General features: G+C 36.9%; 1 protein-coding gene across 2 annotated transcripts in view; it reads left to right on the top strand.

The window, feature by feature from the left end:
• STIM2 (stromal interaction molecule 2) overlaps positions 1-15,380 on the top strand; it is a 70,015-nt gene extending 54,635 nt beyond the window's left edge. The window contains exons 6-13 of one of the 2 annotated variants that reach the window (XM_064711915.1): positions 504-681; positions 1,579-1,756; positions 2,331-2,498; positions 2,690-2,790; positions 3,035-3,273; positions 6,626-6,827; positions 7,101-7,249; positions 7,639-7,814. In XM_064711915.1, coding sequence (XP_064567985.1) covers positions 504-681; positions 1,579-1,756; positions 2,331-2,498; positions 2,690-2,790; positions 3,035-3,273; positions 6,626-6,827; positions 7,101-7,249; positions 7,639-7,676 — 1,253 coding nt within the window. In that variant the 3' untranslated portion in view covers positions 7,677-7,814. Of the gene's footprint in view, positions 1-503; positions 682-1,578; positions 1,757-2,330; positions 2,499-2,689; positions 2,791-3,034; positions 3,274-6,625; positions 6,828-7,100; positions 7,250-7,638 lie in introns of both variants that reach the window. The other variant, XM_064711914.1, reaches the window with a different exon arrangement.
• The last annotated feature ends 200 nt before the right edge of the window (positions 15,381-15,580 follow it).

Below are 15,580 nucleotides of genomic sequence, written 5' to 3' on the forward strand. Positions count from 1 at the left end.
AAAGATGTATTATGTGAATCTTGAATTTGATAATGTGACAATCCAACTTTTAAAAAGTGCTACTGTTACCATTTTGATTTTTCCCAAGTGCATTTTTAACTTAGCATAGGGTATTTAAGAGGGTGCAGACTGGAAAGAACTTGCTCAAATCTAATTACACCTCCTACTGGCCTGATGCAGTGCAATTGTGGAACTCTATTTTAACTCTAAATAAAGGTACTGAGTATGTACTGTAAAGGGGTTTAGTAAGCTTTTCTCAGTCTAATGAATGTTTTAGTATAGATGAAGTAAATTGTATTAGAGCAGACCTAATTATGTTGTATGAAAATGCTGTGGAATACATTTGAAAAGGTAGTTGTTGGAGGTGGTTTGAGGTAAATGACCTAGAATTCTGTTTAGCATTAGGTTCTGCCACCTTTTAAGGCTGGGGAGAGCGGGGGGAAGGCCTTAATCTGTTGTCTCTATCAGTGAACTAGTTAATGATGGTGTTGTTCTCTGCACAGGTCCCCCTCACAACTGGATGAAGGATTTTATATTAACAGTTTCTATAGTTATTGGTTTTGGAGGCTGCTGGTTTGCATATACACAGAACAGAACCTCAAGAGAACATATCACAAAAATGATGAAGGACTTAGAAAGTCTCCAAACAGCAGAGCAAAGTCTTCTTGACTTGCAGGAAAGGTATAAAACCTAAAAGAAAAAAAAAGTTGTCCTTTTGTTTTGAGGTTAAACACAAATGCAGATCCTTTACAGTCTTAAGTTTTTTGCATTAACTGCCTTTGGATTTTGTTCATCTTCCCTTTGCATGGAAATTGTGATTTCAGTGGTGCTGATTTCTTGGGTAGAGATTGCTCCTGGATATTTTAGCAGGCAATACTAACTTGTGGATGAAGGTAGAGAATAGAGGCTAAGTTTTTCCTACAGATTTACATGTATGTATTGTTGTTTTCATATAATTACAGTTTATTTTAAATAGTTACATACATGGGAATGAGAACACCTTTTCTCTTTTTAAGCTTTTAAAATTGAAACAGACCTGAGCTGTTTAGTTTCTATTGCATATATAGCACTGTGAAAGCTGATAGTCTGTGGTGCACCTGTAACACAGTTGTCTAGAGAGATTTGTATTTTGATACTACACTTTTAATGATAGTTCACTTAAAAGTTTGGGTATTTTGCCTGGCATGGATATCACATTGTGTGATGTAATTGCTGCTGATTCATGAAGCTTGCAGAGTCTTTATTATCACAGAGTGGTTGAGGTTGGAAGAGACTTCTGGAGTTCATCTTGTCCAGCCCCTCCTGCTCAAGCAGGTCCATCTAGAACAGGTTGCCTAAGACCATGTGCAGGTGGCTTCTGAATATGTCCAAGGATGGAGACTCTACCACCTCTCTGGGCAACCTGTGCCAGTGTTCAGTCACTCTCATGGTGAAAGTGTTTCCTGATGTTCAGATGGAACTTCATGTGCTTTGGTTTGTGCCCATTGCCCTGTTGCTGGATGCATTTTGTTATCCTGAGGACTACAACTTTTAACAAATATGCTGTATATTTTCTCATATTTTTGTTCAATTCTGAAGGCTTGAGAAGGCACAAGAAGAGAATAGAAACGTTGCTGTTGAAAAGCAAAATCTGGAGCGCAAAATGATGGATGAGATCAATGATGCAAAACGTGAAGCTCACCGCCTCAGGGAATTGAGAGAGGGAGCTGAATGTGAGCTCAGCAGGCTCAAATATGCAGAGGAAGAGTTAGTACAGGTATCTGCCAGCTGTTAATAAATGTAGTGTTGACTTTAAATTAGTCCTATTTTTATTAGATCCTCAGTAGTGTTTAAAACAGCATTCCCCAAATGCTGGATTTGAATGGAAAAATTCTAAGAGTTCTTAATGATTGTCTCTCAGTCATGCCATTATCTAGTAAAATAATCCTGCAAATATTAGAAGCTGTAAACTTTGTATATTAGCTTATCATAATATTTTGGGATTCACTGAAAAAAAATACACAAAAGCTTTTTTTATCTTGTTATTAGAAGAGAGAGAGTAGCTTTGTTTCATCTGAGCAGCAATAAACTTGGATTTGTTGTACTAAAAAAATTATCATCTTACAAAAATATTTAAACTTTGAATTAGGAACTATATAGCATTGGAAAAAATATGGAAGGTCATATGCTAGATTTCAGAGCTGCCAGATCTGCATACCTGACAACAACCAGCACACACCAAAACTCTGTCAAGCTTTGCTATTTTGCTGTGGGCTATAAAGGTGTTTATAATTCACCTGTTAGTTCTAATGATGTTTTTGGTGACACTTTCATTTCTTCTTGATTGCTAGGTTCGTATGGCTTTAAAAAAGGCTGAGAAGGAGTTTGAGTTGAGAAGTAATTGGTCTGTTCCTGAAGCTTTGCAGAAGTGGCTTCAGTTAACGCACGAAGTTGAAGTACAATATTACAATATCAAAAGACAGCATGCAGAAATGCAATTAGCAATTGCTAAAGATGAGGTAATAAATTATTCTTCAGCTACTTAATTTTTCTGATTGTTGCTAGAGATATGAAATAGTAAACACAAAGCAGACAAGCATTTGTGTTTTTTCTCTGAATTGTTGTTTGCTACATGTCAATATTGCTAATGTTTTGTCATCTGTTAAGTATATTACTAGTTTTATGCATTTCACTTTACTTTGCTTTTTAGGCAGAAAAGATAAAAAAGAAGAGAAGCACTGTATTTGGAACACTACATGTTGCACACAGCTCCTCCCTGGATGAAGTGGACCATAAAATTCTTGAAGCAAAGTAAGAGGTTTACTGGGACAGGATGCATATTCTTTTGTGATTATTTGCTTCTGGAACAGAACTCCCGGAGAGTTACGGAATTGAGTGTCTTAGTGGTTTGCCCTTTACAAAAGCAATTTAAAAAATACTAAAATGTGAATATTTCAACAGCTGTAATGGTTCTTCTGGTGTGCTGGAATGAATGTGTTGCTTTGCTTTATCAATAAGTACGGTGTATTTAATTTTAATATGTGCCTTTTTTCAGGAAAGCACTCTCTGAGTTGACGACGTGTTTGCGGGAGCGTCTTTATCGATGGCAGCAGATTGAGAAGATTTGTGGGTTTCAAATCGCACACAATTCTGGGCTACCAAGCTTGACCTCCTCTCTCTACTCTGATCACAGCTGGGTAGTTATGCCTCGAGTTTCCATTCCTCCCTACCCAATTGCAGGGGGAGTTGATGACTTAGATGAAGACACTCCTCCAATAGTTTCACAGTTTCATGGTAAGTGATGAGCGCAGTAAAAAGAAAGGGGAAAAGTTGTGGGACATGGGATTTTCAAGTCAGGTGGGAGAAGAGTACTGAAATCAAACAGGATTAGATCAAAGTCAAAAAGACCAAAATTCTATGTAGGATTTCAAATACTATCTCCAGTGGGACTTAAATGGCAAAGTGGGTTTTGCAGTGAAGATAACATGAAGAAAAAGCCTCTCTTTTGTTTCAGTGGGGGAGTGGGGCAAATTCAGCTAAGTTTTCTTTAAGTTTTTTTAAAGTTTTTTTTTTACTTTCAGCTAAGAAAGTGGTTGTCAACCTTGGATTGCTACTTAAACAAAAGTTTTTAATGAATAATGCTGAGTTTGTTAGCTCAGATGGAAGGGATGAGGTTAGTCCAGGGTTCCTTGAGCTATGAGAAAGATCACATCCTTTGGGAGGCTGCATGCTACATAGCCTTGTGCACATTCTTTAGTGGTTGGAACAAAATCTTGTTGTTGTTCAAGAGAGGCTTTCAGACAGAATGTTTGTGTTTGGATACAGTGGGTTGGTTGTTTGAGTGTCCGTCGGAGAGGCAGAGTTCTGGAGGGAGAGAAGTCCAGCTTTGGTTAAACTATGATCAGAAGAAATACACTGGGGATTCAGACCACCCTTGCCTCATGAGTCATTGTGTCAGAACAAGAGCCTGCTTCATGGAGCTTGTGATTAACTGGACTCCAGAGGCAAATCGAAAAGATGAGCTCCCATGCAGTTATTCAAACAAGCTGTTTGAAGCTGAGGAATGAGTAGGAAGGAAAACTGTCATGTGGCTACATTTTTCTTCCAGGGCTGGGATTCTCAGAAGAAATTCAAACTGTATTTTAAAATAGCATAAGGTCGCCACTTTGCTGGCTTTACTTAGTATGCCTTGGGCACTTGTTTTTCTTCTTAATGTACCCACCTTTTTTTCTGCAGACCACAGTGAAAAGTTCATTAATCCTCTTGCAACTTACTGCAAGTTCTGATCACTTTTAAGGAATACTGTTTCTCTAGTTGTCTTCAGTACAAATACTTTGATTTAAACCCTAGCAACAAATTTATTGGAGACCCAATGAAATATGGATTCCTAGAGTTAAGCATCCAGTTCTGTATTGAGAAGGCTGTGGTCTGATTTCAAAATGAAGAGCTCCATTTATTGTCGTGATTTTCCAGATGGTCTAAAATGACAACACTTGGATATGTGTAAAAAACTTCAGACTTGTGAGTTTTTTTAGTCACTCTTCTCATTTAACTCTTGTTTAGAAGTGAAGCCAGAGAAGAAAGTGCAGTTGATTCAAAGGAATTACAATTAGAAAAGGACTCTACTGTTTGTAAGAGCATACTTAGCTGAAACTTTACTGTATGAGAAGAATATGCTAAATGATCTGTTGTTGAAACTAGTGTTGAGGAGTCAAATTATTGTAGGTTAGTTCAGTAAATACTGAATTATTTCCATTCTTTAGACAAAAATAACAAATACACATGAGGAAGGACAGAAGCATAATGGCTTATCTTGGTCATGAGGCTTCAGGCAAAATGCCCTGTGCAGGAGGTCACTTAAGAAAGGGGCTATTTCCATCACTGGATCTAAAGTGGACTGGGATATTGCCTGGCCCCAGCATCCTTTGGACTCATAAGATTGAGAAAATTTGAAGTCTGGAAGGCTTAAAAAAAAAATTTGAAGTTGAACAGGCTTCTTTTTGCCAGAGCAATTGTGTTGATAGGCTTATATGGTGTCAAGTAATAGAGCTGTTTGATCAATCTGAAGTTGAAGAACAAAAATGGATTGAGAAATAGTGTCTGACCCTGGAAAAAAGTCCTTACAGCTGGAAGGTAATAGTGAAACTTCTGTTTTTCCATTGACTCATTGGGATTCAGCTGGTTCCTTGATTTAGTGAGCTTCATTTGCACTGGAAAATTCTACATGTTCAATTGTCATAGCTGAATTCTTCATATCCCTGTGTATATACACCTACAAAGGATCAAAATGCTTGTTACTTCTCTAAAAATTCACCGATGGTGCAATCTTCGTTTTTTTTTTGTTTGTTTGGTTTTTGTTTGTTTGTTTGTTTTGGTTTTTTTGGTTTTTTTTTTTTTATGCCAGTAAGTAGGATGGTATCTGATTTACCTCGACCTGTAGCAAAATTTCCTAAAGAGATTCTTACTCTCTTATCTCAGTTCACATTTGCTCTTTGAGGATTTTTTTTTGTAATTACACAAGATAATTTTTGGGCTCCTAACATGCTTTTAGGGTCAGTAGTTTAGTAAGTAACTGCACCTTTTAGTAAGTACTGTTTAGATTTCCTGTACTAAAAGTGAGTGGACAACTTGTCATTTTCTGAGATTCCAGGAAGGGAAACTGTAGCTTATATGATGATAAACTGGCATTGCAGAAAATAAAATGTATTTTGTCAGGCTAGACATCCTTGTCTACAGAAATAACTGAAGGGATTTTTAGCGTGTTGTGGTTGCTAAAAAATTTTGAACACAGTAAAGATCTGGTGTATCTTACATAAGCAGTGTTGCATTCCATGGGACAGTTTGAGGAGGGGTGTGAAACATTCTGAGACTTGTAACAGCTAGCCTGGAAAGAGGTCTGTAGATTTTTTTCTGTATGAGTATTGCTGCCTAATAATCTTTTGAAGGAGGAATTGGATTAAGAACATTTGAGTTTATCACTTCCTGTTGGGTACTTTGCTGATGAAGTCTTGCTTGGCCGTCTCCACCCATTCTTAGTATTTTTACTTCCAGAAATTCATAGTTAGCCTGGCAACAGACAGTGTTATCTAAAAGAAAGTTCTTGATCTTAAAGTTAGGTTGAATTATGTATTTTCTGTCAAGTTGTGTAAATGAAATTGGTCTTCTCTATCTAGCCTATTTTTCAAGTAGTGTAGTGTATATCAGCTGGCTGTTTGGTTAGTCGTACCTACATTGCAAAACTTTTACATTTTTTTCTAACCTCCAAATCACCACACAAAATACAGGACATTGTGTAACATACTAATTTCAGCACTGCTGTTTTTAGTTTATGAAGGGTTGGGAGTTTCAGTAGAATCTTTCTTTTTGTTCTCAAGAGAGCACAGTGAGCCAGAGCTTTGGTGTACTTGGTCAGGGTAGTATTTGGCAGGCACAAAATCTCTGCAGTTGCATCTTGATTAGCTGCTTCATCTAACTGTAGAATGTATGAGGTGTGTCAGTCTTTGTTCCTCTGAAACTGTCAAGCAATGTTGAAGTTGTTTAAAAGTCACTGTCACCGAAGCAGATGCCTGCTACTTAGTCTTCAGAGTAGATACTGTTAACATCAATGTCACTTGGAGGGTTTTGGTTTGCTTTTTCTCTGCCTCAGGGTCCATTGTAAAAGCTCCCAGCACTCTGGCAAGAAGCAGTAGCTTGTGTAGATCAAGACGCAGTGTTGTGCCATCATCTCCACAGTCTCAGCACGCTCTGCACTCCCCTGACCCTGACATCCTCTCTGTGTCGAGCTGCCCAGCTCTCTATCGAACTGAAGAGGAGGAGGAAGCCATTTACTTCTCTGCTGATAAACAATGGTACGGAGATTAGCAAACAGCACTTGCAACTCTTGATAGGATTATTGAGACTAACAGTTTAGAATTAGAGGTTAAACCAAGCCAAAAGTTAAAGTAATCTGTAGGATAATATAAATTAATATAGTCTACGTGGAGCAGAGAGTTCTTGTCTGGTATGTGTATGTAAATAGCTAGCATGTCATGTACAGTTAAGTAATGTTACAATCCAGGGTGCACTGAACTAACCCTGATTCTCCATTACAATATGTTACTGGCTCTTACATCTGAAACTAGGATCAAAAGCAATGTCAGCTACTGGGCGAAGAGGAGATGGATGGTAACACAATTCTTACAGCATGTTGAGCGTGTACCTACTCTTGTTACATGGCCTCATAGGAAAAGGTTAAATTCCTTTTGGAAGGAGCAAATGAGCTTGTTGAAAGGTAGGGACACTTGTCCTGAAGAAACTTTTTGTATATGATAGGCTTAAATCTCCTTCTTTCATTTCATAACTTTTCTGACTTCACGTGCCAGAAAGATAGCCTTTGTTCTTTGAAGGGAAATACAAATGACTATTTCTGGGCGGATGCTGCTGCTCACAAAAGCAAGATTGCACAAACTAATTCCCTTAAGTTTAGATAATAAAATGATGTAATGCAAGTTGTAACTTAAAATGTTTAACTTAATTTTTTTTTTGTTTAATTAACTACTAAGGAAAACTGTGGGTGGTGCTTTTAGACTAATGTTATTGATTCTGAATTAATTTCCTTTTTAACTCTATGAAGACAATTGTAGTTTCATTATGTTTTCTTTTCTCTCTGCTCTGACTCAGGGAAGTACAGGAAACAGGTTCGGAATGTGACTCCTTAAATTCATCCATTGGAAGAAAACAATCTCCTCCAGCAAGTCTTGAGATGTACCAGACAATTTCTCCTCAGAAAGTATCACCAGAAGAATTCTCACTGGAGGAATCATCTACGGGAGACTCCTCTTCTCTGACTGCAGATGTTTCTAGGGGCTCTCCTGACTGTGTAGGCATGGCAGAAACTAAGAGCATGATCTTTAGTCCTGCAAGCAAAGTTTATAATGGAATCCTGGAGAAGTCTTGCAGCATGAACCAGCTTTCAACTGGGATCCCCGTCCCAAAGCCTCGTCACACCTCGTGCTCCTCGACTGGCAGTGATAGCAAACCCAGCCATGAAGCTGCTTCTGTCCCCAGGATAAGCAGCATCCCACAGGACCTCTACCAGAATGGTGAAAAAAATAAAAAGCCATCAAAAATAAAAAACCTCTTTAAGAAGAAGTGTAAGTGAGGTGGGCAGAAGAGAACCTATAGTAATATTATGAGAACTCTATTTTTTAAATCTTTAGGAATGTAATTCCATTTGAGCATCCCAGAGTGGATGCCCCAATGGAATACTCTGTAGGTCACCTATATTTAATGACTGTACTGTCAACGGTTGTGCCAGCTGTCAATGAGAAATCATTAAAACGTTCAGACAGTTTACATTCATTTCTGCCTATTTATTTCTTTATTTTTTTAGGTTGTCTTTTTCAGCTTTTTTTTTTTTTTTTTTTACTTTGATTTGTTGAGCTTTTTAAAGTTTATTCATAAACCATTTTTAAGCCACTCTGGACTCCTAAGCTTTAATGGACTAGTAAGCCTTCCTGGGCTTGCCAAAGTTTCTTGTTTACTGGAGCATCTTCCTATCTTTCCATAGAAATAGGACATTTATCTACTGGACTTTAAGGAAAATAAAAGAAGTAGAACTAAATGAATTGCACTACTATTTTACAGACTGGAACAGTCTCTGCAAGTGAAACTGAAAGACTTGTATTTGACTGAGAAGATGAATCTTTTCACTTTTAGATCTTTTGGGGTTTTTAAGTAAAATTTAGCATTTCTAATTGACTTGATTTCTGGAAATGGAAATGTCATGCTTTTATTATGGGAAGCTTTGTTAGATGCATTTATTATTAGAATGGTTCAAGTCCTGCTGTAAAGATCATTTTTTTCCCAGGACTTTCACTGTGATTTTAATTCACTGCAGGCTGTATGAGAAACAAACAAAAAAAAAAAGAAAAAAAGAAAAAAAAAAAGAAAATAGTAAATTACCAAGAGAACAGGCTCTTGATTCCTTATGCAAGATGGTTGTGAAACTTCACTGAAGACTGAAAAAATTCACCTCTCAAAATGAGGAGGGGGAATAGTAGCTTTTGTTTACAGATTGACAGACAATGGACATTTGGGTTGTGAAAGTTTGTACTGTGGTAAAGATAATAAATTGAAAACATTATTGTGCTTGGGAATGTTCCAATTCCAGCTGATGCTTGTTTCAGACATGTTTCAGAGGTCCTGTTAATTGGAAGCTGTCGTAGACTACATTGCTTATGCTTACTGCTGTGTATAAGTTATTATATTTTTTGAATTAGCTATTATTGTCTTAATGTCCTCCTTTTGTAAGATTTCATACACTTTATTTTTGTATAGTTTGAAGATTTAGCTGTTCAGAGATGTCTGAAGTAAATGGTATAATTTTATAATGCATACTGTTATACTAACTCATAATTTTAGATATAAAGGTGAGATAACATGCTTCAGATAAAAGAAATTTTTGTGAAGCTTTTTTAGGGAGAGGTGAAGTTACTGTGAGATAACAAGGAAGCCTTCTTAGGGTAGCAGTAGCTAGGTGTTCAAAACCATATTTTTTTTTTTGTAACAGTTGGAGACAAGAAATATATGGCTTAAGCAACAGTGCCTTTTATTCAGTTTGAAAATAATATACTGAGCAGGAATTTCTTCTGAGGTACATTCCAAGGAAATATCTCCTGCTGTAGTCAACAGAAGCAATTTACCCAGTGGTGACTAAACAGTCTCAGATCTTCCACAGGGGTGTTCTCATTGCCTCAGCAGCAGGTGCCACCGCCAGGGACTTGTGACTGGGGGCTCACTTCTTGCCACTATGTATGTGATGTACTGTGTGAAAGAATTATTCACAGACTGCCTACATTTTTTCTAGTAAGGAGCCTTCAAAACCTGTAGCTAATTGAAATCAAATTATATGTGTCTTTTCTATCATTTTCTATTTAGGTTTCACTGTACATACCCAATGTGTTTGTTCTCTCCTCAAGAAGTGGTGGTGATTTTAACAGGTTGACTGTGATTAGTGACATGGCTGAAAGAGAAGGGTTATAAAATGGAGTGGAGACCTTGCATTTGCAAGTACTTTACATGTCCTGGTACCTTGGTTAATTCCTTAAGAGAACAGAAATAATCCAGAGTTTTGTTGTCTAACAGAGACTGATTGTAGGCCATCTATGCAGAAAATCATGGGACAAATCAATTATTTGATAAAGTTTGGTGAAGAAAAAATTAGTGGAATAGAAAATAATGAGAACATAATATTGTTCCATTATTCTCTGAATCATCAGATTGACCAGCTGTAGCTTCAAAATAAAGCAATTGCAAGGTAGCAATGGTCTCTTTGAACAAAGATTGTGCGCTCTGTACATGGCAGACAGCAAAAAGCAGTGATGAAAAAAGACTTGTGCTGAAGAAGCTCGTCAATGCTGAGCCTTCCAGAGCTGTAGCTTAAACCCTGATGAAGTACTTGAACATCTACAAAGGGAACAATTACTTTTATGCAAGTAGGGAACTTCCTGTGCCTCCCAAACAACATGGAGAAAACTACTACCAGAAAAACCTTGGTGCACTTGAGAAGGCCATAGCAATAATTGAGTTTAAAATAAGATCTGGGGCTGAATAGTAGATCTTGGTGTGAGGTTTGAGTAACTCTGTCTCTATCATTACCAAAAAAGATGAAGTGGCATTTTGGTACTGGAGAGTAAACATTTACACATGGAGAAAAAGCTGGTACTGAGTAGTAGAAGGGCAGCACTTCTTAATTCTGATATCCAAATTGTGCAAACTCAAATGTTGAGAAGCCAGAACAGACAAATTCAGTTTTCTGTAGTAAGTGTAGCTAAAAGTGAAATAGAGGAGATACTGAGCTCTTTATTGGTTGAGAGTTAGTGCTAAGTATATTTTTAAAAAAACAATTTAACTATTTTCTGGTGAAAATACTTCTTTGTACTGTGCGAACAAATCAGATAAGATTATCATAGTGGTAGATTTTGGCTTCAGAATGGCAAACCTTTGGAGCACAGACAACTCTCAACACTCGGTGTATCACCAGCTGTCCTGTAACTTTATAGCTGCTTCTTAATAAGTGTTAGAGAACAAAAAGCTTAAATCAATACAATCAGAAGTGGTGAGTATTATATGTTGGAGGACAAACGAATTCTATGTTAATTGAGTTTCTTTTTTATTATTAGCCACTTGCATTTCTTGCCATTTAAATTTGTCCACAATGTAAGTGGCCTCCATGGCTCCTCCTCCATCTTTAAATGGTTCAAGTCATGTTGTTGAGGGATGCTGAGAGCACTGGCTCTGAGGCAGATCTTCATCGGCAGTCATCAAATCCAGTCCTAGCATTGAAGTACCTGGCACACATCTGTTATGAAATAACAGGAAACTGAATCTCACATCCAGATCTAAGAATGAGACAATGTGCCTCAGAAGGTTCTCTGTTCCATTTGCTGCCAGTGTGACTTGAACGTGCTGGCAGTCAGTGAGTGCAGCCAGCATTCCAACCACCAGGATTCAAAGGGTGTATCAGTCACTTGAGACAGTCAGCTAGTGTCATTAGAGATTGGTTTGTGGGGTTGTATTTTGTTTGTTTGTTTGTTTTGGGTGGTTTTTTGCTTTTTTTAGCTAAAATCCATGTTCTATTTTTAATTATCTGGTATTTCAGAAGATGAGGTTCTTTGCTATTTAAATGTTTTGTTAGAGTACTTTGTCAGGACTGCAGCAGCTTCTTTGTGGAAATTGCCTAGAAGACTTCTCCCTGTTTAAGGTTGCTGTTTAAGTCACTTGTAAAATGAAGTGTCAAATGTAAGGTTCTATATAAAGAAGAAAAAACAAATCCCAGTTCTTCCAAAACGAAACAAATACAAACCTTTCCACAATTCTTACTAAAGCTAAGTACACTTGATTAGCATAAAAGTTTTGGGAAAGGCATTTTGGTTACCATGGGGAATGCTTTTTACCATCTCACAGTGGGCTTGGAGATTAAACCAGCTGATTGCATTTGCATTTTTTGGTTTTTCATTTTGGTTGGTTCCCTTCCATCCCTCATCCCCACAGCTCAGTGATGGAACTTGAAATTGTTCATTGGCAGTTCCAGGCATATGTCAACTTCCCCTGCTGGTACCTAGGTAGTGGATTACCCTTTACTTCCTGAAGGGCAGTTTGCTGAAAGAGGAAAAATTCTCAATTGTCATCCAAGTAGTAATGTTAGAGTAAGAATGTGATTCCTTGTTTGGAAGCCTAGAAGATGATGAAGCCAAGAATACTTGATTTTAGTTTTCTTACGATATTTATGGATGCCAGCTGGAGTTAGGCAGTAATTTACACCTGATTAAAAGCCTAAAAAGATAACACTAATTAGAAATTAAAGCTTTCAAGATTTTGCCTTTTGCTTCCCAAAATATGGGAACATGGCTTGCACAGGAGGGAGATGAGCTGGTTAGTAATTCTTGTGTCACCAGCTTTTAGAGTTTCAGGATAGTTTCCTTCTGTTTCCATGATACATTGCTGGAGAGGGATTGCTACCTTATTTTCATAAATATTTTTTTCCCCATTCAATTACAAGCATATTTTTGAGCAATGAAGAATGTGATTTTTTTTTTTTAAAGCCAAATACAGGAATTACTAATTCTTGGACCTCTTGTCTATTTGCTTATCTCCTTGTGCAAGAGGTTAACTTGGATGAACACATTTTTCTAATCTGTTCCAGTTGCTCTTGCTATAGGGGTGTGTTAAAATCTCAAGATCACTGAATCACTGCTCCAAATTGCTTTGTAGGCGTTTTAACCTGGATGCTGCATCTTCATGATTCATGGTGAAGCCCACTATGCCTGGTTGAGTCTAAGTGCTGCCAACATTTTCTGCTAATGGCACAGATGTTGGGACAACTAATAACCAAAAATTGCCTGCAGTTTGGCTGCCTGAAAGTGTAGATGTTTAGGTGACCATTCTTTGAGGCTTCATTAGCAGTTCAAATGTGTCATTCAGGTATTCAACAGGTAGTTTTTGCTTCCAGCCCAGTACAGATGGTGTTTTTCTGACTCTCCACTTAGTCTTCTGTTACATAAACAGAATGCACCAATTCATAAAAGTGGTAACAATATGAAATGTTAAACTATTATTCCTGGGTGCTCTTGCATCTGGCATTGCTGAAGCAGATGTCAGTACTTACCAATCTACTTCAGGCATTCAGAAATAAAGTAGATTTCTGTTATCTTTTGTTTTTCTTTACAACTTTAAATCTCAAGTTTTCCAAATTCTGTGTGTGTGTTCTGTGTATTTAATGCTTTGCTGAAATTAAAGTGGGAAGGTCGATTTCTGCTTAGATGTTAAGGATTACACATTTGAGCAGGGTGAAAAGAAATGCCTCTTGTTCATTGGAGAGGATGAAAAATGTTTGGTGGCATTTAATCTCCTAAGGAACACTCACAATTTAGATTGCTGGAGATAGGAGGTACATTCAGTCTCAACACTTTCAGATCAGTAACTTTTTATCCAACATAAAAATCCCACTCTTTTCTTTACATGTACTCTCTAGGGTACATGTAAAGACAGGGTACCTTCTTATTTCTAATTTCTATTCTGTTTTTCACCCAGCATTAAATTTAGTAGTTACAGTACTAACTGGGGTGATTGCCACACCTCAGAGCAGTTTCAGAGAATATTTAGTAGCATGTCTTAATGTCAGTTTTGGTTTAATATGTGCTAAAGACATCTGAATCAAAACTTTGTCCTTCACATTCCTTTTATTTTAATTCAACTCAGTTATTTGTGAACCCTGTCCTGTTAAAAAATAAACAGGTACTGGTAGTTTATAGTTTAGAGCATTACAGGCCTTTTTCAGTTGGGAATTACTAGTAGATAAATGATAAATAGTTGCCTTTTAAGGACTTTGTCACAGTTGGATATTGTAAAAACACTACTGTACTTCAGGTGAATGAGGTGGAGCATTGGCTGGTGTGATTTGTGTATGAGTGGTAAAATTATCCTTTAATTATCCTTTGATTGTTTATTTGTGTCTTAAGTTAATGCTGCACAATTATTTTCAGACTTGAATTAATTTAAAATTAAGGTCAGTATGTCCAACAGTACAAAAGTCAGTCTTCAGTTGTCAGCCATCACTCCATTCTTACAGAAATTAATGACAATCTTAAATATTTGTACTAGCTTGTTAGCTTGTTGGGTGGTAATGGATTCTAGTAAGTCTTCAGGTGAAGGCAGAGAACTTCTGAAGTGAGCTAGGTAACCTGTGTTCTTTATCAGCTTTCAAACCCATCTCCCAGTAAGATGGAGTCTCCCCAGGGGAATGTAGATGTACTTACTGCTTGGAACTTTGTAGTTAATTATATTTGGCTCTCTAATTCTAATAACTTGCATGTGTGCTATGCTTGCTTGCTTTTCAATAGCTGACAAAATCTATAGGAGATCTTGGGAGTTTGTCTTAAAAAATTGCTGTTATAAAAAATAAAAGACTGACAAGAGAAATCTGTCAGGCTGTGAACTGAATAGAATGAACAAAGAGACCAGCTGTTGTCTAAAAGTATGGTTTAAATAATTCTTAATGAAATGAATTGGGTAGCACAGTGTCTGTTTTCACATCGCTCTCCTCCAAGCAACAAATGTAATTAGAATACCCTAGACTTCAGCAAGGCTGTTTGGGAGATGTCTTGCCCTGTTTTTATTTTTAATTTAAATAATGTTGAGTTGTAGTGAGTGTTCAGCATATTAATGCCTGACTTAAAAGATTAGCAGAATTTGAATGACTTGCATTGTTTTGTTTAATTGCTGCTTTATAAAAATGTAGATACTTGCATAAAGCCCATTGGATCTGGATATGTTTTAATTACATAGCAAGAAGAGGACCAAGACAAGTAAAAGTGTGCAAAATTTGAATCTTAAGATGTTTACTGTTCTGGGAAGAGATGTTTTCCATGCAGATTCTGCTCTTCCTCTGCTCTTGGCTTCTGTTTGTTTTCATTAGCTGAACTAAAACAAGAAAGAAAGCCCTCAGACTGACTAGTTTCTGTCTCTAATATATACACTGTACTTGCTTTTAACCTCACCTATTGCATGTTGTTAATGCTGTACACAAATGCATTTGGGGTATTTCTTTGGTGTTGTACAGCATGATGCATTTCATCCCCTTTTCTAGTTTACCTCCCATTAGCTATATATTGCTTTACAACTGGAAAAAAACCCTGAATTTGGGGGAATTTAGTCTGTTTGCATATAAAAATCTTTTTTTTTTCTTTCTTTTCTGTGAGTCTTATGAGAAATGTCCTGCTTGGAGAGTCTCAGACAGTATTTTCCTGTGTTTATTCATGTTACTTTGCTTTACTTTATAAGTGAAAATTGATTTTATTGATTTCTGATGTGTTGTTGCACTTAATGTTGAATAAATCTGACTTTCATTTTGAAAAGTGAAACTGTGTTAGTGAAAATGTTATGTAATTTTAATTGATCTTAGCCTGTTCCCTGAGTGTATAATTTTTGATTTTTTTTTTTTTAATTTTTATCTTGAGATAAGTTTTCTTGGTTCTTCTTAGGGTTCTGGCCAGTATTTCTTTTTTCATGCTGTTATTAAAGCTTGACAGCAATATTACTGTGAAAGGAAAGGTAGAGACCA

This window comes from Zonotrichia leucophrys, chromosome 4 (assembly GCF_028769735.1).
Source record: "Zonotrichia leucophrys gambelii isolate GWCS_2022_RI chromosome 4, RI_Zleu_2.0, whole genome shotgun sequence".
Lineage (NCBI taxonomy): Eukaryota > Metazoa > Chordata > Aves > Passeriformes > Passerellidae > Zonotrichia > Zonotrichia leucophrys.